The sequence below is a fragment of the Scardinius erythrophthalmus genome (genome assembly GCF_964197995.2).
Source record: "Scardinius erythrophthalmus genome assembly, chromosome: 25".
Taxonomy (NCBI): domain Eukaryota; kingdom Metazoa; phylum Chordata; class Actinopteri; order Cypriniformes; family Leuciscidae; genus Scardinius; species Scardinius erythrophthalmus.
The window spans coordinates 23,776,032-23,799,734 of record NC_138245.1 but is presented as its reverse complement, the minus strand read 5'-3'; the positions used below and the strand labels follow the sequence as shown (position 1 = coordinate 23,799,734).

The window sequence follows — 23,703 nt, the reverse complement described above, 5'->3', positions numbered from 1 at the left end:
ATAGTTTAAACAATACACAAAACAAAACACCTCAGAATTACAGACAATTGTAACATCTCACAGACTTAAAGCTAATGGTAAAACTACTGATTTCAATGTCAACTGAAAGTTTTTTTCACCACAGCTTAAGTGTACATAAAGAGGGGGGGAAATACTTATTTTAACTGTGACTGGGTAAGAAATTGCATTATTATTGTTAGAAATGTCTTAACGTTACTCACGCCCAACTTTAGCAGGATCCGTCGAAAGTGCGGCAAAAAAAGTTTCTCGAACAACCAGACAAAGTCCACAACTCTCAGTGACACGCGCAGTAGGCGGGGTCAGGCCACAAACTTAAATTTCAGTCATTAATCCAAGAAAATTCACTCTCATTACATGTACAACCTAGGTAATTTACATTTCTTAAAAAAAAAAAAAAATACATCTCCTTATAAATGTATAATATTTGAATTGATCTAAAATGAGTGATTTATGATCATCCAATGAATGCCCATGAGCACTTTTTTGAGTGTAGGTGATGCTGAACTCTGTCCTCTACTCTCAGTATTCTACTCACAGCAGGAAGTGTCATGTAGCCGTGGGTTGTTTCAGCTCAAACAAAAAAAGAACAGATATTTTGAACAAGGAAAAAAAAAATTCCATCAGTGAGGGAGGGGAGATTATAATGTACAGAAAAGGGATTATGGTGCAACAAACACCATTTTCAATTTTTGAAAATTAAAAAATGAGAGCTGAACATATTTCACATTATATCAACACACAATATCCATTAATTAAGGTCTAATTAACACTGTTAATAAAACAAGAAACAGGTTGTGCCATAATGAAGAAACAAGCTTGCGGGCAGCTACTAAGGTCATTTGATGAATCTAGGCAGTTCGTGACCAAGAGTTCATAGTCCAAAACATGTGGATGTTCTGTGACAGATGAAATGCATAGCAGAGGTTTTGGTTCATCAGAGGACAGGCGTTGCAAGCAAACAAATGCAGTTAGGACCAGAACTGGGTGAAGATACGCTCTTTAGACATAGGGTGTAACTAAAAGAAATTCAGCATTATCCATTTTGACTGTATATTAATGGAGGGTGAACAAAAGAAATAAGTTTAAAAAGCTGAACTAAAAATGAGAAAGAGGTAGGAAGAAGTGGTTAGCAGAAATAATTTTAACCAGAATCGAAAAATAGAAAGAAGATAACACCTAACAACCCCCAAAACCATGTTGGGTGCTCCGAGACACGAAGGTTGAGATCCAAATGCAGCTTTAATTAAGGGGCAATCCAGACACGTAATCCAATATACAGGCAATAGGTCAAAACACAGGTAGGCCAACCAAACAAACAAACAAACAAACAAACAAACAAACAAACAAACAAACAAACAAACAAACAAACAAACAAACAAACAAACAAACAAAAGAGTAATCCACAGAACAGGCAAAAAATCCAAACACCAAGAGACATGAAACCAGGGAAAACGCTCAGAAATGCAGTGCAACAACATACAAAACTTCACAGTGAGTGAATGAGTGAATATTGTATAAATAGGCTGAGACTAACAGGGTAATGAGACACAGGTGAATGCAATCAGTGATGATGAGTCCGGGCAGTGAGTTATGGGAAATGTAGTTTGTGAGGGAGTGATAATAGTCTGGTGTGGAGTGCCCGGGTGTATTACAGTATTATATACTGTAATTTGATTACTTTTCCCTTGAAAAAATAAAGGGACTGTAATTTAATTACAGTTCACTTCAGATGTAATTACATTCAATACTGTATAGACTAAAACAGTTCTATATAAAACAATACTGGGGTCACGCTTTTGTCCAGTGAAGATGACGAAGGTTAGATTCACAAAAAAAAGTAGATATTTATTAAACAAAACTGAATGAGACGGCGTGCATCAAACTTAACATGAACAATACTGGACAACGTCTGAAGCAAACTGAGGAGAGATAATGAACTAAATGAAGACAGATATACTCATTAAATGAATCACCATGACAACAGATAATGGCGGGAAACTAAAACAAAGGAAACGCAGGAAACAGGGAGCCTAACTGAGGAAATACAAACTAAAAGTCCATGAAAATGAAGCTTACAACATAATTGTGACAAGTGGATTTAACATCAACATTTAATGCCTATTATTCAAATGTATGTTTTCAATGTAACCTTCTCACTTTAGATTCTTCAGTCAGTTCAAAAATAATAATTTATGTATAGTTTTATATTATTTATTTGACAGATTTAAGTCTATCCTTAGTAATAAGTAATGTAATGGAATACTATTTAGAGAGTGTAATAAGCACAGTAATCTAATTACACAGTTAAAGATGTCATTAGTAGCTAGTAATTAATTACTTTTTTAGAGTAACTTACCAAATACTGCCCAAAACACAATTACAAATATTATGGACATGTCCGCGTCTCCCGGTATCTGTAAATGTACATTATAAATGTAATCTACAGCAGCGCCCTAAACTTACTGATTTTCTAATGCTGAAAAATAGATCATTTCGAATCTTTATCACAGAAATACCAGATAAACTGTTATAGCCTAATGTTTTAGCATGAAACCCCCAAAAAACATCAGTTAGGAGGACTAAGGAAAGAGTAACTAAACACATGTCTCTGACAGAAGAGAAACTGCAAAATAAGAAAAAATTCTTAGGCAAACTATTGCTTAAAATTAAATATTTCATTTTACAATAACAGGTCTGTTAGTAAAGTTTATATATTAGTTAAGTTACTTTATTGTCCCCCAATGGGGCAATTTGTTGTGCAGCAGATAGTATAATACAAATCACACATGTTAATAACCGTATCATCAGTAGATTTCACTAAATGTGTTGGTTTTCAGTCACAGAGCGAGAGTCATTGGTTTCCAGAGAGGAGGGGGAAAATATGACATTTTGATTCTGTGGTTTTCCTGCCAACAAGTCACCAGACAGTTTTACTCCATTCCACCACCACAAACACACACACACACACACACACACACACACACACACACACACACACACACACACACACACACACACACACACACACACACACACACACACACACACACACACACACACACACACACACACACACACACACACACACACACACACACACACACCAAATACACAAGTGGCAAAAATAGAGCCTACATGGCCCTCTGACTCAAACCAGAAAGTAAAATGTTCATAAACATCCTCAAAACCTTTTGACACACTTACACAGATAACGTAATACATTGGAAGAGCTACCAGCCACATTTTTGAAGTTGACACACACACAAAAACATACTCACTCGTGTTTGCCACATCAAAATAGAGGTTCCTCTCTGAATTGATCATCATGTAGGCCGTACATCTGTACAAAACAAGCAAATACATACATATTTGGCATATACGTCCATATTTTGTGATTTGGCATCACATCTCAATAATCAGAGGTCTGTTGAAGATTAAGTGGCAGGTACTAATTTTTGACTTTCTGTCATTCTCCATAATTTTGACATGAAATAAAACATAATATAACCTTAACATCACTATAATTTCCCTTAATTACAATTTAATATACAGTTAATGCCCTAAAAGTCTTCCTTGCATGCTGCCATCTGTAATTTAGTGATATCAAGTCTAATTTACACAGTCTGTACAAAGTTTATACAATTAGAAACACTGGTTCTGTAGCACATTATTTTACAGTCCCGTTCCACCTGTATACTGTACTTATTATAGTAATCACAATAACTGGGTATTAACTAAGTAATAACTCTGAACCCCTAAACCTAACCTTAACCGTTACATTATATTACCCTGTAGTTTCTTAAGAAGGTACACTGTAAGTACATGTACTGTAAAATAAAGTGCAACCACTACACTCCAAAAGTGGGTTTTCACAGCAATATAGTATACTGCCATATTTATTTTTTAACAGGAATGAAAACGAGGCTGTGAGGATATACAATTATAGTGTGTTCAACTGATTATAGGCTACTGTTGTATAACAATATACTGATTGTTCAGCTGATGAAACATCTTTTAAAAAAATACCTTCATTAGACAAAGACTCCATAAAACAGTTTTGAAAGTTGTGAGTTGTGAAAATGATGTGATCCAGAACCTTTATACAGTGCATGACATTGTAAAGACAGAAGAGCTGCATCTGAAATCCCATACTTCCCTACTATATAGTAGACGAAAAACAGAATGTGACAAAAGATGTCTGAATTCACAGTACACATAAAAGAGTAGGCAAAAAGTACTATAGGGTGACCTACTTCTTCCAGCGAGATTCTGAAGTGTGCATCTGATGGACACTTTACTATCCCATGAGGCCGCGGGAGAGGATTTGCAAATTTGTAAATTCGATTTGTACGTCCAGATTACATTCAGGCTACACACATGCATACTAACCTCACAGCCTCGTTTTCATCCGTGTTCAATTCAATATAACCTGACTAAGGCCTATAACATAGAAAAAAGCAGGGAACAGTTCTTAAAAGAACCCCATTTTTATAGTGTTAAGAACATTTTAATAATCTAAAGAACCTGTTGTACAATGGAAAGGTTCCATGGATGTTAAAGGTTCTTCATGGAACCATCATGCCAATAATGAATCTACACTCTAAAGAGTCTAAACTTAAATGAAAAGTAGATCAACTACCAACAATATTGAATTATATGGTCCTACGCCTTAAACATAAAGTAGTACGAGATTCTACTTTATAAAAATAAATTTAGACCACTTAACATTGCTATCAGGATATGAGGAGACCATTAACCAGCATAACAAAAAAAATCTGTGGAGAATCACCTATTGCACCTTTAATATATATATATATATATGTATATATTAACAATATTAAAATGTTAAATGGTATTTTTACATTTTGGACAATTTATTAACATTTAATGCAATATATAAAGTTCTTGCTTGTTTAGATAACAGTGAGGAGTGTGAGCTAAAATTAAGCCCCTCTGCCCTAGGACAGAGCTATTCTGAGACCTACTTCCAGCCAATCAGGAGCCAAAGTATCTGGAGTAGACAGCGTACCACATGCCACACTATTTCCAAACCGAAAACTGTTTGTCCAACGGGACTGTTTGTCAACCAACTGCTCTTCATCTTCAGAAAACAGACCTCATCAGCAAGTACGAGATTCTACTTTCTGTCTACTAGTAACAGTAAGATGGTTCAACTAGGTGACATGCAAAAATAAATTCTCCTTTGCTATTTGATTCTGATTGCTTTTAGTAGTTCTTGTCTCTCTCTCTCAATCTCTCTCTCTCCTTTTTTTTAGTTATGTTGGATGTTTTAATAATTGGAGGTGGCCCTCATGCTCTAACCCTGGCTACCCTGCTCTCAAACCCTGACCAACCTCTTCGCCAATCTAGTGCTGACATCCTTCAGGGAATTCAGCTGAGCAAAACTAAAGCTAAAAGTGAACGCTACAAAAATAAAAAGAGACAACCCACCAGTAAGTTAAAGCAGTTTGTGATGAGGACAACAATTTGGTATTGGTTTATTCTTCCATCCATCTATCCCAGGGATGGGCAACTTCAGTCCTGGAGGGCCAATGTCCTACAGAGTTCAGCTCCAACCCTAATCAAACACACCTGAACAAGCTAATCAAGGTCCTCAGGATTACTAGAAAGTTACAGGCAGGTAATTTTTTCAGGGTTGGAGGCTAGCTAAACTCTGTAGGACAGTGGACCGAAGTTGCCCATCCCTGATCTATCCCTATTGTATCATCAGACAGATTTAGATCTTCATTCCAACAGGAGCAGAGTTTGACACAGAGAAGGAAGCCAAACGTCTGCCATGTCCTCCGCTGCACTTCAAAGTGGTGGATTCCTATGGAAAATGGACATCACTGTGGGAAAGCCAGTTTACTGCCCTGAACATCCCTCACCTCCGATCACACACGCTGGTGCACACCGATCCATTTAATAAGGTAATAAATGTGTTGACATATGAGCAACCATTTGGATAATATGTGCTTTTGAAATAGTGTACAGTTTGAAAAAGTACAAGCAGGATTTGTCAAACTGAGGGTGAAGGAACTGCAAAGGTTTCTTGAGTTGGAAAAAAAGCTAAATAATTAAATGATTAAAACAGCTGAAGTGAAATACTTAACAAACTAAAAAGGTTAAAACAAATTTAATAATTGAAATATTAACTTAAAATCTCTGAGGGTCCTTCAAGTAAATATTTTAGGTCAAAGAGTTTCGGCTGAAAAAAAGGTTGGAAATTTGGAGTTTTCTATAGCCTACTTTGTTGTAAGAAGTTAAATTGGTCTGATTTTTGTACAAATAATAATGCAAAACAATAATGTTGCCTATCAAAGGTCTGATAGTTCCTGCATCTGTGTGCAATCTCAGAAGGCCTTGCAGGACTTTGTGGTGGAGCAAAATCGGGAGGAGGAGCTGTACCGTCTACCTGAGCGAATTTACATTCAGGACGAGAATGCATTTTTTAACGACAATCGGCTTGGAAAGAAGAACAAAAAGCTTCTTAGCGCAACAAACGGCCTGCAGAAACACCTGTATTTCAGTCTTCCAGGAACACAGCTCAGTATAGACTTCTTCCAGGAGCAGGTCTGAACGTCATGCGGCATGTGGAATCGAACGCAATGCCTGACTAACAATAATTCATAAATGAATTGTAAAACATTTGGGTTTAACAGCTCTTCTGGTATTAAGAAACACTGTGTTGCATGATGCCCAGCTACCATTATCAGATTTCTCATTTGGAATGCTACATGCAATGTGTGTTAATACTAAACTAAATATAAATGAAATAACTAAATTATGGATTACATTGAAAAGGAATTTCACCCAGGTACGCAAATATGACCTGGACAGTGTCTTAATCAAAGCCACACTGGACAGAATCATCCCAGTCTTAACTGAGGATGAGAGCAAGGTGAAGTTTTTCAAGGCGACGCTACACACTGGGGAAAATGTAGAGGCAAAAATGGTTATTATGGCGACAGGGCCTTCGAGGGCGCAGATGGCAAACATCCCATGTTGGGTGCGGGCAATCCAAGAGAATTACCCTGAAGAAAGTCTGCAACACACAGTGCAGCTCATGCATTATTTCTGTACACATGAAGAGATGGATGAACCCTCTTCAGGTGGGTTTCTAAACGTGATCAAAACCTGATTATCCAGATATAAATCCAAGCAAACAAATAACCAGAGCAGAAAATGAATACACTCTTGTTCTCAGGTTCTCCTGCTGTGTGTCAGATGGGCCAGAGAGTGATGGTGGTAGGTGGAGGTCTGACCAGCGCCCACATTATCTCAATTGCGCTGAAGCAGCGTGCATGTCATGTGACCTGGGTCTTACGTAAACACTTACAAGTAAGTTACAACCAATTTGAGTGTAAACAAACATAAGGGATAATATAGAATAAGATGATCAAATAACCAAATAATCCCTGACAGGGTGGTCACAACCCCAATACAAAGATTAGGGTCTTGTATCATCCTGAAGGGATTTATTTTGTGATTAACGAACCGCTGCTTGCCACATAAATAAATAAATGAACATGGAATAATGATTTGAAGGTGCTCTAAACCAGAGTTTTAACGCCTACCACACACCAGCTTATTGGTGGAGAAGAGACAGAGTGATGAAGCCAATCAGTATACAGCATATGGGGATGATTAAACCCCTACTCTGTTTTCGAAGAACATCCTGGGATTTTTAATTGAGCAGAAGGTCAGGACCTCGGTTTAACGTCTCACCCAAAGGATGGTGCTTTTTGACAGTATAGTGTCCCCATCTCTATGGGGCGTTAGGACCCACACAGACCACAGGTTGAGCACTCCTACTTGCCTCACTATATAACAACTTTTCCAGCAGCAACATAGTATTCCTATAAGGTCCCTGCTTCAGTAGGCAACCAGTCTTGGACTACAGGGTGATATGGCTGCTGGCCATATTAACCTCCAAATGAACCATGTCCCCTTTTTCTCGGGGGGCGACAATACCCTGCCGATTTGTCGTTAACCTTATTTTTACCTGTCAAGAAGTGAATCAAGCTCGGGGTTTGTTTCCAAGCATGTAGACTGTAAAAAAAGAAAGTGCATCTCCGCTTCCTTTCACTGTAGAAAAATGAATCCAAAATATCCCAGTAACGGTCTTTGCCGATTATGTTGTTCAGAGCCCGAATCTGTGCAGTAGAGACCCTGAGGTTGAGCTACGGTATCAAGGTCCTGCCCATACGCTCCCGCAGACTCAATCGCAAGCACAGCTGTCAATACGTTACCCCCATTTTTATAGCATAAAAAAAAACTAAAAAACTAAAACCAAACTTATTGTTAAAACAAACGCTTGAACATAGGTCTGTGTGATGAGAATGACCTAAAATGACAGAAACTATTTTTTTTAAATGTAATTAGATTTTTTTTAGCTAGCATCCCATTCATTTACATGGAGAGGATGGGTTTTAAGACCTATACTGCAGCCAGCCACCAGGGGGCAATCAAAATGCTTTTTCAATGTTCACTCTTGTCTTGCTCTTTTAAGAAACTTCACCCTATACTTCTAGGCTGTTTAAACCATTGTGGAAAAATTTGAAACTTTATACATTTCAAACTACAACCATATATATAAATGCTTCCGGTTTCCCATAGACCAATATGTACTGCCCGATTTGAAGTTGAACACGTATAATGATTAATTGTCAGATTCCGTTCTGTGTCTTGTGTTTTGTAGGACTTTTATGTTGAAGTGTATTCTCAGTTCCCTTTGTTTCTGTGTTCATTTCTGTGGTCATGTTTGTAGTTTTTCCTAGTCTTCCCCAGGTGTGTCTTGTTACTTGTTATCTTGTGAAGCTTGTTTGCCCCTATATACCCTTGTGTTCAGTTGTATTTTGTCAGTCGTTTTCGTTGCATGTTCATGTGAAGCTTTGGTGGTCCTGGTCTTTGGATGTTGTTCCTGTTCATGTTTATGGTCTGGAAATTCAGTGTGGATTATTTCATTTGTGTTTGTAAATAAACTGTGCTGCATTTGGATTCTTGCCTCTTCGCAACCATGACATAATGACTGACCAAAGACAATGAACACAAGGGTATACACAGGGGCAAACAAGCTTAACAAGATAAGTAACAAGACACACCTTGGGAAGACTAATCAACAGGAAAAACTACAGAACTACAAACATGGCCACAGGAATGAACACAGAAAACAAAGGGAACTGAAAATACACTTCAACATAAAAGTCGTACAAAACACAAGACACAGAATTGGAATCATGACATTAAATAGGCAGAAAGCGCCTCAAAAGCGTTCAGATTAGCTAAACAAAAGAATTTGACCGTGGCATGGTCACAAATTCATGTTTTTGTAGTTGACACAGAGACCATAACGGTATTGTTTTCCAAAAACTTAAAACCCGTTTTCAAAAGTTTGCGTTTTCAGGCCCCCAAATTGCCATTGTTATGTAAATGACAATGCCAGAACGCATAAAAAGTATTCAGTTTTTTGTGTGTCTTTTTAGCCCCTTAGTCTTCGGGGTATTGACGTCATGCATGCAGCACTCTATTGCAACGACATCTCTTCTCGATGATGTGTTTAAAACCTGTCACTCACATGAGATCACAGCTATAGCAAACCCCAATGATCTAATCAATTCCCAATGAACAAAATCAAGTCCTGCTCTACACTGTTTCCTTTTCAAGAAGCCGCTTCACTTGGATATATACGCCACAATTTGATAAGATCTATCCCAACTTCTGTTTCATGACGACTTTAAAGTTTACAGAGGCTAGGGCTATCAGAGATCGGTGTGATTTCACAGTAGTTATTTCAGTGATATTTACCAAATTTTACTCTCTCTCAGCTTAAGCAGTTTGACGTTGGGGATATAGAGAGTCTGATTGGACGCTATTCCCACGTTGAGCATGGGATCAAGATGGATGGCCTGGCCTACCTAAGGCAGTTCTATAATGAAAGAAGTCTTCGCAAGAGGCTAGCAATGATAAAACTAGCCAGAAAAGGAGGAGCAGTGACCCCCGAGGCCTACTCACAACTTCAGCCTTTCATTCAGAGTGGCCAGCTCCAGATCAGAGCTCACTGCCAGGTGTGTCTTTATATCGTAAGGCTGCTATGCTTATGTGGGATGCTGTGCCAGGCGTCTTTGACAGTTGAGCACAAAGTTAATAGACAAGTTCAAGGAGAGTCCATAGCAGTACCAAAGTGGATTTCTTAACTAAATCATATCTATATTTTAATAATTAATGTCTTTATACCAAGGTGACTGAAGCTAAATGGTGTTATGAATCCCAGCGTTGGAGGGTCTCCCTGTGTAGCGGCGAACAGTGGATTGGGGAAAAGATTTGGCTGGCAACAGGCTGCAAACTGGATGTTACCCAGGACCCTTTACTCTCTGACGTCATGTCAAAATTCCCCATTCAAGTGAGCACAAGGACATTTGTACTTATTAAAAAAATAATATCTTTAAACCAGGGGGCTTAAATAAGGGTCAGTAATTATTATTTGATCTCAAACTAATAAAATAATACTGGTCAAAAGTTTAAAAATAATTATGATAAAAAAAAAATACAGTACAAACAGTGATATTGTGAAATATTAGTGCAATTTAGAATAACTGTTTTCTATTTTAATATATTTTCAAATGTAATATATTCCTGTGAAGGCAAAGCTGTATTTTATGATGAATAGAAAATTCAATGTATTCATTTGGAATAGAAATCTTTTTGTCTTTTGAAGTCACTTTTGATCAATTTAATGCATCCTTGTTGAATAAAAGGATTAATTTGATTTTTACCCCAAACTTTTGAATGGTAGAGCATCACGGTTTCCACAAAAATAAAATAAAAAATAATATAATATAATATAATATAATATAATATAATATAATATAATATAATAAACTTTGTCAATGATTTCACTTAACTTACATATTATATATAGTTAAGTGAAATAATTGACAAAGTTAATAAGCTAATGTTCATAAATATTTAATAAATTTAAGTGAATTTATAATAATTTAAATAATAATTTTATTGTTTTTTGCAATGCAAGCATCATAACAAAAATATGTGAATTAGGGCTGTCAAACGATTAATCGCGATTAATCGCATCCAAAATAAAAGTTTGTTTTTACATAATACATGTGTGTGTACGGTGTATAATTATTTTCTAAATATAAATACACGCACATGCATGTATATATTTAAGAAATATTTGCATCTATATACTGTGTATATATATTTATATTATAATTTATACTATATATAAATATTTTATATATAAATAACACATTTTCTTAAATATATATGCATGTGTGTGTATTTATATATAGAAAATAAATATACTCCGTTCACAGACATAAATTATGTAAACACAAACTTTTATTTTGGATGCGATTAATCGCGATTAATCGTTTGACAGCCCTAATGTGAATACATGAATACTATACACAATGTAATATAGACCAGAGTCTTTAATTTTATTTCTCTCATACTGTCTTAAAACAGTTTTTTATTTAGTCACCTGCCCAACTAAGATTCAAAAGTACAAAAGTAAAGCATTTCCTACTTGACAGGTCCTGGAGGGCTGGCCATGTATAACAGAATCACTGCAATGGACCGCAGGATGCCCCCTGTACCTGATGGGACAATATGCAGCACTACAGGTTCTGTTATGCTCTTGTTATGTAATATGATGTGTCATACAAGGTCAAAACACCTACAAGAAGTGAGTCATCACTGAGAAATTTTCTAGATAACACCTGCACGGCACCTTAACACTATCATATTTTAGGCTGTAGATGGCATCAGCACAAGCACTTACAGTAAATAAATATATGAAATTCCACAGGTTGGGCCTCATGCTGTAAACCTTGCAGGGGGTCAAGCTGCGAGTATACGCATTTTCAAAGACATCATAGCTCAGCACAGTGGATTGGATGAGAGTGCATCAGCAAGGATGGAGAAGAGCCGCACCGAAGAGTACATATCACACATGCACGGCCTCATGTGGCTGTAAAATCCACCTGCGAAGAGGAAGAGGGAGGGGTGAGCGGTCTCAGGTGTCAAACTGACCATAACAGAAGAGAATGATTCACTGGGGAAAATGCTGAGAGTGACAGCTTTGAAATTTTAAGAGTCTTTAAGATGCTGCACTGTATAGTACACAACTTGATGAATAAATAAATCTCATGCATTTTTATTAATCTGCTAGTCATGTGTAAATGCACAGTCACTCTTTGTGGCTCAAAATATTGCATAGTCACTGTGACTTGCACTGCGCCTTTAAATAGGCTAATCTAAATCTGCTGGTATTGTGATCTGTGTAGGAAGCCTTGGCAGCAAACCCAAACTGTCAACATAAAACAAACACCTGTCATAGGTGAATACATACAATCTGACAGCGAATGAAATTGCAAAGCAGAGTTTTTGTTTAAATAAATGTGCATCTGAATAAGCTTTTGACTTCCGGTGCATTTGAGCGCTCACAAATTGAGAGCTGAAGCAAAATATTGTGATCATAACATAAGTAGATACCAAGGTGTTATGATGCGAAGAGTTTCTAAGATGGTTTTGAGTGTCGAACAGTCTGAAGGCGTCGGAGCTCGAGTTCGCAGGAGCATTGGACGGAACGAGGTGCTGGTTTGTTCACTTTCGTATTACGTGTTTGCCTCGAAATGCACGATAAATAAACTGCATTATGATTGATTTCAGCTGAAGAATCTCGACCCCTTTTTGATGCTGGATGAATTCTGTATCGCCAAACCAGCGGGTTTTCCTGATCATCCTCACCGTGGATTTGAGACGGTAAACGCGTGTATTTTAAAACCATACCATTACATTGCTGTCATGGAAAGGGCGACACTTAATGTCAAATCCATGAATTTGTGCTGTCAGATGAAATAAACTGAAATTATTAGTGGATTAATGTTACTAAACCAATACCTTGTTGCTTCCGACCAGAACAACACGGAATCTTCCGCCAGAGGGCGCGTGACGGCTCAAAAAGCTAAATCTGGACTTTTATTTTTGATTTACGAAGTGCGTTGGTACACTTAAATGTGTAACTATTTAATTCTACTAAATAATAATAAAAATTTCTTCTGGCAAACAACCGGAAATCTGTTTACGGTGGGGCATTTAAATAGGATTCTCATCCTGTAATGACAAACGGGTTATGATTGGTCCACTCAGATAATCGCTGATAAAAGTAACAGATACAACGTGATGACACCGTTCTGCGTGTTTATGAATGATGGTCCTGCAAGCCGTCTGAATGAAGTATTACATTTCTCCTTAAATTATGACACTGAGAATTTTTAACAGTTTTTTCAAATAGGCTGCACTATGCAGAGAGTTCAAATAGAAGAATGTGGATGTGGACCCATCAAAAGGACAATATTGACACCTCTTGACCACTAGAGGGCTCATATTCTTAATATTTTCTCACAGCACAGTCGCCCAAACTGGCTTTTAGTTCATGTATGTTAGCGATGAGGTCGTCTATATGTTTATGAACTCCCAAAAGATGGACAAAATGAACTTTTAGCAGATATATGCATTTAAAATGTAACAGACCAAAAATATTGATGACTCATCCTACACTATACTCTTGTCCAATCAGATGCTCTTTAGAGTGATAATTCTTTCATATGCAATGTCCAAACACAGAAAAAAATATGAAAGATGTAGGCTGGCGACTGGCGAGAATATATAGATCATCCAGTAAACCACTCCCGTTGTTTTTGGCAGTTTGAGTAACGTTACTCAAGTTCTGTTCACTCAATGTGAGAGGATGTATGGTCATTAAAAACGCTTCCTTCAAAATGACAGTGTTTTGGCCAGATCTTGTCCTGAGAGTATTATTTGAAACTTGACTAAAGAAAAGCTGACCAACTCACTTTGCCTCTGAATTTGTCTCCTTGATTATTTATTTACAACATCTGATGTACTCATTTGTTAACTCACAGTTTGACAAAATGTCTAGCATGAACTGTTTCTATGGAAAGCGGTCAGTGCGGTTGTGGAAATCATTTAGACTTGTTTATGAGTGTGATGTCATCAATTGCCATCTGCATTCATTTCTTATAGAGGATGAGTCACTCTGTGTCACCTTCCTTCACGAATGGATTTGTCTTCTAATATTTGTCAGACTTGCTGGAAATGATTGCTTAAGAGAGCACTCTAAATCCAAATAATCTAAAGAGGTCATTTGCAGGGATATACAACACAGACAAACAATATACAACGGACTTTAGTTATAGGATATACACAAATTAAAACGAGGCTGTGAGGCACAAATGTCCAGGCTGTTCATCGGGTCATCTATGTTGCTTGAGACATGCAGGTGTGTTTGTTCGCGAACGGTCACGTGACCATCAGATCGCAGCTGTGCTTAGAGATCACAGGCTGCCTGTGGCCACAGGTCAAGCAAGCCTCTGAGGGGTCAGATGTTGACCTCTTACCCTGCGTCCCGTATCCTGTTGAGAGCAACGTGTCTGTGTGGGAGATGACATGCAATCCCTCCAGGGTGTATGTCGGACCACCTCAGCTGACCATGGAGATTCATTTTTGCTTTTTTTTCTGTGGACAAATGGGAAACGGCTGCAGGCAGATTTTGTTCATTGAAAACACGCTTGTATAATATATGCAAATTTTAGATAATGACACATTAGCATCAAGCCTCTAGCTCTGTCTTGGCTTGGAAGAACTATGTTTTTTATGGTGCCTAAAAGACCTTTACTGGGCATTCATAAAACATGTACATTTTTATTTGTGCCAGAATTATTAACTGTAAGATTTTGATCAAATATTCATCATCAGCGTCACTCATTAACAATTAAAATTTTCCATCTCACTGCATGGGATATATCTGCTTTTTGCATTTAACTTTATAGTCCATCAGGGCTTTACCAAAATCCCCTTGAACATAAAATTTTTGTGTCTACTCTGCAAGCACAGCCTTGAAATATGTTTCACCTTTCACCTGTACGACTTTTGACATGTTTATTTTTCTCTAAATGAACATCAAGTTGATGACTTTTCCATACTTTCTGTCTTTTGCGAGAATTTTTCCCCGAGAAACTGCTTCATTTTCAGAAAACTCCAATCTTACACCTCATCCCTCTATTTTGAATACTTCAGACGTAAGGGTTTTGTTTTCATTTGTTTCACAGGTAACATACTTGTTGAGTGGAGTAACAGCCCATGAAGACTTCTGTGGTCACAGTGGGAGGTTGGAGCCTGGGGACCTTCAGGTAGAACAACAATGAGACCTCCTAACCATCTCTCGAAATGATGAAACACTCATTACTTAAAGTGCTGTCATATTTACCATTGTTCAGCGAATTTGTGCTGGCAAAATTGAGATATTTTCCGTGAGGGTGAAATATTTTCCCAAGCAGACTCCGCGACAGGTTCAGGTTGGTCACATGAATTTGCAGTGTTGATGCCGTTTCTTGGTCTGAAAGTGATTTCTGTGTGAGCTGTGCTTCATTCAGCACTACACTATTGACAATAGTGTGGTGCAGGAATGACGTCAAAACCAGACTGCAGGTAAATGTGCCCCAAATCAGGTGTTTTCGTGACTCAGTTGTTCCCATGACAGAGTGAACAGCACAAACCACATGGAATCTGGAATGGAATTCAGATGATCAACATTTGACACAATTCTGTGCTCATGGGAATCACTTCAAAGATCTTACATACTTGACGTTATCAAGAGTTGCGAAAGGTAGTCAGTGGAAGGTCAGAACTCATAAGTATTACAATGACAGCTCTATGCAAAATATGAGGGCCCGTATCATAAATGTTTAAAAATTCTGCTCTCTTTTTTCACATCCTCCTCTTTGTTTTTTTACTGCCTGTGTTTAAATTAGCTGGCTTCGTGGCAGATCACACAATAAATAAATGCGCAATTGCTTACTTTAATGTCTACCGTATTAACTTCCGTATGCGTGAAGTCTTTTGTCAATTGACGGTTTTATCAATTGAAATTGACCCCTGCAAACCTTAGGAAATCACGTTGCATGATTCATTTAAATATTCTCCTCCCATAAATTTAGCGGCCTGACAGGGAAACTCCAACAAATGCATATGCAACAAGGTCAGATGCAAAAATAACTGAGTCTAATTTCTCACTGAGTGTAAAATCCATAGTAAATCCTGACAGTCGTTTTTATAATGCCAAAAGAGGATTTGCGCTGGCGCAAGCTGTTAGTAAATCTGACTCTTAATATCTAATATTGTTTTAAAAGGGCCTTTTACTGAACCAAAAGTAATGTACACCAAAAGTGTACACTTGGGCAAGTCTTTCATGGATAGGATGAAAGCCACCATTTTTATTTTTTATATGCATGCTGTAAAAATGCAAGTTAAAATTGATTAAAATGAAAGCTATAAAAAATGTATTTACATGTAATAGGATTTTATATCCATGCACACATTCGCTCACCAAATGGACTAAGAGCTTGTATACCCGTAGGGCACTTTCTGTGTTTTCCTGTGTCGTAAAGCTGTCTCACTTTCTCCCGGGTCAGTGAGGGAATTTTAATGGGCCTTTAATAGGTCTGTAGCACTTACTACTTTAACTACAGCTCGCACCTAACCTCCAGCTACCTGGGCTACTGCCTCACCATCAAACATAAGGGACTCCCTGATAATACCAGAAAAAAGCTGCATGAGTGTTTCACGTTTCAAACCTCCTATTGCATAATGGCTCCCTGAGAGGGGCTGCTAAACCTCAGAAGGAGTGGAAACTTTCACTAAGAGAGAACGAGAAAGGAAGAGGAGAAAGAAAAGTGCGCCATTAGGGATATTAAGCTGTTGTCGTAAAACTGCAGTGGTTCATTTTTACGTTGAAATATAAGCTCATAAACATCTCTCTTGCTCAACATGAAGATGACATTAACCAGTGTAAAAGCCCCTAAACCAAGCGGTTAGTCTGTTTATTGGTGATTACAACCAGATAGGTCTACCATTAGGAATAGAATAAAACATTCGTTTTTGTTCTTACTTGGCTATGTATTTGTTCTCTGTTGTGTTAGTGGATGACTGCAGGTCGTGGGGTGGTTCATGCTGAGATGCCTGTGTCAGACGGACGCATTCATGGCCTTCAGCTTTGGGTGAACCTGAAAAGTGCAGATAAGATGGTGGAGCCTCAGTACCAGGAGCTGAAGAGCAAAGAGATTCCCAAACCCAGCAAAGATGGAGTCACTGTGAATGTCATCTCGGGGGAAGCTCTTGGAGTTAAGGTAGGTGTTTTATGGTCATAGAAACATCAGAGATTGTGCTTGTGTAGAATAAAACTAGCTCACAAGCTATAGTGATATCTGATTTGTTTGTGAATCATTCATTGGAGTTATGCCCGGTACACATTGAACGATTTTGGGCTGTCCAAGATGAAAGAGGACCAATCGTGGCGATTTTATGTGGTCGCGGCTCCTAAACAGTGGTCCTATGTCATACAATGAGAGATTTTCAAAGACGAACGTTGTCACGGTCTTGCGACCAAAGATAGCCTGCGATTAATTTTATGACAGCGCCAGAAATTTAGCATGATTATCTCACAGTGTGTTTGCTTTTACGACCTGTTTCTACTGACTAGCCAATAAAAATGCAACATGAAATGGCGTATTGATCCACGCAACATGGCGCTAAAACTTAAATCTACTCCTCCTTTCTCCTCTTTCGCTCCCTACGATTCATCTTGCTCTATTTGTTTACATCTAGCGCATGCCGATGACATTTTATTCTTCTATACTAGCTTGCGTCATAGCCTACGATACGTTGTGATTTGTAATGATCTTATAGGATTGCCGAAATACCTTAGACTTTTCCAGTCAGAACTGTTCACAAATTGATATGTATCATTCATAAGCAAATATATCTAAATTTGAATTGTTTTAAAACATTTAGAACAGGATTTATCCAGTAATCATAAACAACTGGAGAAGCCATGGAAATTCATTTGGGAAAAGATTTGGGAACCCTCTTGAAAGGTTGTGGTTAGCACAAGTGATTCATAGAGCAATCTTAGTCCTGTCCCAAATGGCACGTTAAATAATCGTGATCTTCCTATGAGTAACGTCGCTTTGACTGTCGAGAAGAAGTCTGCTGCAGAGCTCGCCTCAGTGTGGGCTAGGCAAAAGTACGCTTTGAGGCTGCATGTCGACCGCAAAGGGGACGTTCGCGAGCACACTTCTGTCTCGTGAACTTCACGATCACACTCAAGCTGCGGCCATTGCAAGTCTACAGGACCATAAGTGCATATGAAGTGTGCCATTTGGTACAGGGCCTCAATCCTGTTTGTCTTTCTTCCCATAGTTTCCATTCATATCTCTCTTTTCACTATCAATAAATGTTAAAACCTCCAAAAATGATTTCAGAAGTTGTTTATTGGAATAAAAAGGTGGAGGTTGGAACTGTCTCTGTAGTTTTTTGATATACTGAAACATTAATCTGAAGTATGGATGATTTTGCCAGCCAAGAGGACTGCTTGTTTATTAGGTGATAAAAAACATGCTCCTCATAATTATTCTAAACTCTATGAACCAAACCACTAAGTGAAAAAAAGTAGCCTGTACGCCTCCATCTCCCTGACACTTGCATCTGCTTATCGTCTGTAATTTTGCAAACATGTTCATTTGTCCATCCATTTATCAACACATTAAAGCTATTACCCACGCTTCTGTCTGTCTTTTCTCATCTATGATTTAAGGCAAAAAACAAGAGCCTTGAGTCACAGCTATCACTGAATGTTTGATCCAAACGGCCGACTCCTTTGTAAATGTCCCATCCAATCGGAACGTCCGAATTACAATCTGATACTGGGGTTCATCACGCTAACTGTTGCTGCAAGGCCATCCTCTTCCCCCTCTCTCAGACAACAGCAGGAAATTTGGAGCAGACTTCATTGGAAGTGTTTTTTGCAAAATGTTTTAAACGTATAATGTGGTTATGGAGGGTTTCTCTAGGGCAGAGGGGTGGATGCGGCGCTGAAGTTAAATGTGGGTCAGCCAAATACTTGGGCTTACTGGAACCAGATATGCACTGGAACTCACACACAATGTTTTTACATCTGTTAGAGCTCATAATTTAAACAATATTGAACAATTTATCTAGGTTTTTTGTCTTGTAGCAATAAAGAAATCTGGTAAAAATGAATGTTATGAATAAAGAACATAAAATGTTGTTGTCACAGTAGTCTTCTGCTGTAATAAAACATTGTGTTGTGGTATTTACATGTTATTTCTGTTGTCAGTCAAAGGTTTACACGAGAACTCCAACCATGTACCTCGACTTTATGCTGAAGGAAGGTGCAAAGCATGTGCAACCTGTTCCTAAAGGTAAAAGATGATTATCAGATGTATTTTTTTTAATTACATGTGTTTTCCCCCATGTTAGGGAGAGTTTTCCATTAAATCCCAATTTACTTACAGAGCGAAATTACTGTACAGTGTTCACAATTTTGTCATTATAAACATGGTTTACCAGGGAAACCTTGTAAAGGCAAACACATTTAGCAAGATATGACTCTTAATTTCCCTTAAGTGCGCAACTAAAACATCATTCCTCCCTCAAAGTTCTGGGAAAATACAGTATTGTTTCATTTTTGCTCAAATCGTGAATGAAGTCATACTTGATTCTTTGAGTCACAACAGTGACTCCTCCTTTGGCTACAAAGGCAAGACGTCAAGTAACACAACTAATCCAAATGTATGACATGTTCTTGTATACATGGAACAGTTTGACTCACACTTAGTGTTCTTAAAGATACAGTTTAGCCTACTGGCATTAGTCTTGAGCTTGTTGTACATCATTATCAGAAACTGACCACAGAAAATCCCTCAAGGACACCAAAAAAACTATTGGAAAGGTTCGGTCAGCCTTTTCAATCCTGGTCCCGTTTGCATCCACATGTAGCCCCAGAATGGCCTAACAAAATGTCAATCTCACATCTTCCGATTTTTATTGCGGGTTTAAATCTCATGTTTTCAGTGTGATCTTAGACTTTTGGACCCCACTGTATATTAACATATTCATGTAAATTGAGTCACTTTTTGACAGTTACCTCAATGTCAAAAGTGTATTACTCCTACACTTATTATTTTATAATTATATAGTTCCATTGTTTTAATTATCGTATTCCTTTCTCAGGTTGGACCGCTTTCATCTACACCCTCACAGGTTCTTTATGCACTGGTGAGTTCAAATGAAGACCACATAAAAAGAAACTTTGCCCTCCTACAGGCAAATCCATTACCATAGCAGCTTTCTGACCTTGAAATTCGAGCAGGTGCTTTATGATTCTCTCTCTCTCTCTCTCTCTCTCTCTCTCTCTCTCTCTCTCTCTCTCTCTCTCTCTCTCTCTCTCTCTCTCTCTCTCTCTCTCTCTCTCTCTCTCTCTCTCTCTCTCTCTCTCTCTCTCTCTCTCTCTCTCTCTCTCTCGGACATCTGACAGACATTTAGACTATTCCTATGATCTTGTGCCAATGGCAACTCTAAACTCTCACGTTGAGAAATGAGATTGCCAAAGCAGTGTTTGATATGTTGATTTATCAGGTTGATTTTGATGATTTCCAGGTTGTAGGAAATTAAACACACAATCATTAAGAGTGAATACTCCACCTGTGACTTCAAAGAAGTTTCTAAATGAATCTTGTATTTTAATTTTTCTCTGAAATGCATTTAGCATAAATTGAGCTGCTGTTGAGAAACAGACTTCTTGTGGGTGGGATGCACGACCATCTTTACCCTACAAAGAACATCTCTTGCATAATTTTTTTCTTATTTATTTTGGTTTGTGGAGTATTTGGTCTTCTGTATTTGGTCGCATTTGCAACCAATGAGCTTGCTATTCAACATTTGAATGGCTGGTTACCATTTACTATAGCAGTTTGCAGCGCTATAGTAAATGGTGCTATGGGTAATTGATATATGCAATTTGTGCATATATCAATTATATGCAAGTATGTCTTACATAATCACAGCAGTGCATTGGCAGTAGCAAGTTCCTATACTTGCTCTGCAGCAGCAATAATCTACAACAATAATCAACAGCCGCAGCAATGTAGCAGATCTATTCCGCCAAGACCAAATGCATTAAAGGAGAACTCCGGTCAATTTTAACATTGAGCTCATTTTTTTGTAAATTTGGAGTGTTGTCAATACAGAGAACAATGACAAAAATCTGTGTTGCCTACACCGTGTTATCCTCTTTTTAAAATTTGCACCCTGTTGACTTCAATGGGGCAAGTTTTAAACCTGCTTTTAGCCTCTTAACATCCTTGATGTGTCATTACTAGTGCACATCCTGTATTTACATCCTGTTATCGGTCGAAGTCCACAGTAGGTGATTATCGAGTTCACGCGCGTGATCATAGGTACTAAACCTATGCGCGTGAACTCGACAGTCGACTACTGTGGACTTCGACTGAAAACAGGATGTAAATACAGGTATGTGCGCTGGCTGAATTAACATCATTTTTATTCATATCTTTCACATCTACTGCAGTCAGATTCACCGTGTTCACTCTGAAGGAATCACTCACATTAGCTGTGCACTTGTAATGACACATTAAGGATGTTAAGAGGCTAAAAGCAGGTTTAAAACTTGCCCCATTGAAGTCAACAGGGTGCAAATTTTAAAAAGAGGATAACACGGTGTAGGCAACACCGATTTTTGTCGTTGTTCTCTGTATTGACAGCACTCCAAATTTACAATAAAATGAGCTCAATGTTAAAATTGACCGGAGTTCTCATTTAACATTGTCATATCCATTACCATGCTAAAAATCATGCAGAATTGTCATGATAGAACTAGTTTTATAACATAATTTGTATAGGATTGTGAAATTTATTTTGGCTGTTTGAATTCCCCTCAGGCCCAGACGATGATCTGCGAACGATTGAACCACACCACACGGTGGTTTTGGAAGATGGTGAATGTGTCAGAGTGGAAAACAAGGTTTTCTTTTCCTATTGTTCCTGTAAAGCTACTCTGTTTTTTTTATTTAATAAAAGTTCAGGTTTAGTCTAAATTCAGTCTCTTTTTTTCCTTCATTATTATTTCTAGGCAGAGGAGGAGTCTCACTTTGTGTTAATTGCTGGTGAACCAATTAATGAGCCTGTGGTTCAGCATGGTAAGTTATAATGGTAGAGGTAGGTAATATTCTACATTTTAATAACCAAATATTTGAATAAAGGGTATCAAACATTTAAAAAATGTTAATTGAATTTAAATGCATGATTTGATGATTAATCATTAATTATATAAAATTAGTTGCATAAATCAGTATTTGCTGCGAAAAGACCCCAAATAAAGATAAAAAAAATACAAATACAAATATTATTTACATGGATGAAGGGACAAACATGCTGCTTTAATTTACATTAAATTGACATTGTTAATTTGCATATACTGTATATTGCTTATACATTTATTTTATTTAAATTAAGATATATTTGCTCATTTATTTGTTATATAAACATATATATCTATGTTATACAATTTATAGATTTTTCTTATTTATTTGTTTGTTTCAGGGCCCTTTGTCATGAACACACAAGAAGAGATTAATCAGGCCATCTCAGATTTCAGATCAGCCACTAATGGATTTGAGAGGGCAAAAGTTTGGAAATCAAAGATCAGTGAAAAGTTCTAAAGTTTGCATGAATATCCCCTTCTATAAGGACATATCCAATATGTGCTTTGTTTGTTTTTTGTGCCTTTAACTTTAACTGAGCAGCCTCAAAAAGTGGATATTTAAATCGTGCTTTTGAAATAAAAAGTGGCACTTCCACTTTTTCCAACTAAAAAAAACTAAAAGATATATGTATATATTTTTAGGGTGCATTTCAATTTATATACTTTTTGGGGTCAAATTTCTGATGTAATTCTGATTGTAACAAAGGATTTGTAGTCTGATGTATCACCTGAAATCTGTCATTCTTATAATTAAAGAATATATCATTTGACTATTTATTTCCGTTTTTATTTTGCATCTGGCTCTGGTTCACATTGAATCTGGTTCAACGTGATTTCCTTTATCTAATATCTGTGGCAAGTTTCCTTTAACCCTGAGGATTTCCTTATATTGGACCACTGGGCCATCCACATTTTATAAAAGCGACCATGTCCGATCTACGCAAACAATCGTGTAATAGATTCCTTTGACCGCTGATAATAGATTCTTCTGAAGCTTTTAAAGTAAAAGCATTTAGATGATCCGATAGAGCACGTAGAGTGTGGGTGCAGAGAATGGCACTCACAAGCCATTACGCTGCATTAAAGCTTCCTCTGATTCCCGATTCATTTACAAGCTCATTGTTGGATCTGCTTGAGAGTGACGCGCGCACACAGAGAACGAGAGAAATGGCATGTCGGCTTAGCTCCCCTCCTTTTTCATCCCGCCACTTTGCTGCATTTAAGTGGGATATTGGCTGGATACAGTCTCTCTCTTCTCCTTGCACTCTCTCTCACTCTCTTTCCCTTCTTCTCTCCGTTCCCCCCTCCTCCTCCTCTTCCCCCTCCTTCACTCCTTGTCCTCCGTAGAGGTCTGGATCACATTTAAAACCACATGTTCCACATGTGTGAGCAACTGAGCCTGGAAGTCTGCAAGCAGGAAACGTGACAGTGGAGTGGGACTGGAGCGCACATCGACGGGACAGACATGCACGCCTCCCAGATGGCCTTGCACGCAC

The 23,703-nt window shown here is 37.8% G+C and overlaps 2 protein-coding genes across 5 annotated transcripts; both read left to right on the top strand.

Moving 5' to 3' along the window:
• The first annotated feature begins 5,038 nt into the window (after positions 1–5,038).
• LOC308685791 (uncharacterized protein) lies at positions 5,039–12,027 on the top strand. Of its 4 annotated transcripts, none has more exons than XM_081357791.1 (10): positions 5,039–5,148; positions 5,298–5,474; positions 5,779–5,951; positions 6,379–6,594; positions 6,839–7,133; positions 7,229–7,362; positions 9,849–10,088; positions 10,262–10,423; positions 11,577–11,666; positions 11,852–12,027. In XM_081357791.1, exons 2-10 carry the CDS (start codon positions 5,300–5,302, stop codon positions 12,017–12,019), a joined length of 1,653 nt encoding a protein of 550 aa, XP_081213917.1. In that variant the 5' UTR covers positions 5,039–5,148; positions 5,298–5,299; the 3' UTR covers positions 12,020–12,027. The 4 variants fall into 4 exon arrangements, with proteins under 4 accessions (XP_081213917.1, XP_081213916.1, XP_081213915.1 ...); XM_081357790.1 differs by having other exon boundaries at positions 5,055–5,181; XM_081357789.1 differs by having other exon boundaries at positions 5,085–5,199.
• A 449-nt stretch (positions 12,028–12,476) lies between these two features.
• pir (pirin) lies at positions 12,477–22,982 on the top strand. The gene is made up of 9 exons (XM_081357793.1): positions 12,477–12,636; positions 12,715–12,807; positions 15,177–15,257; positions 17,046–17,252; positions 19,262–19,346; positions 20,158–20,202; positions 21,885–21,967; positions 22,076–22,142; positions 22,546–22,982. Exons 1-9 carry the CDS (start codon positions 12,547–12,549, stop codon positions 22,662–22,664), a joined length of 870 nt encoding a protein of 289 aa, XP_081213919.1. The 5' UTR covers positions 12,477–12,546; the 3' UTR covers positions 22,665–22,982.
• Positions 22,983–23,703: the final 721 nt, after the last annotated feature.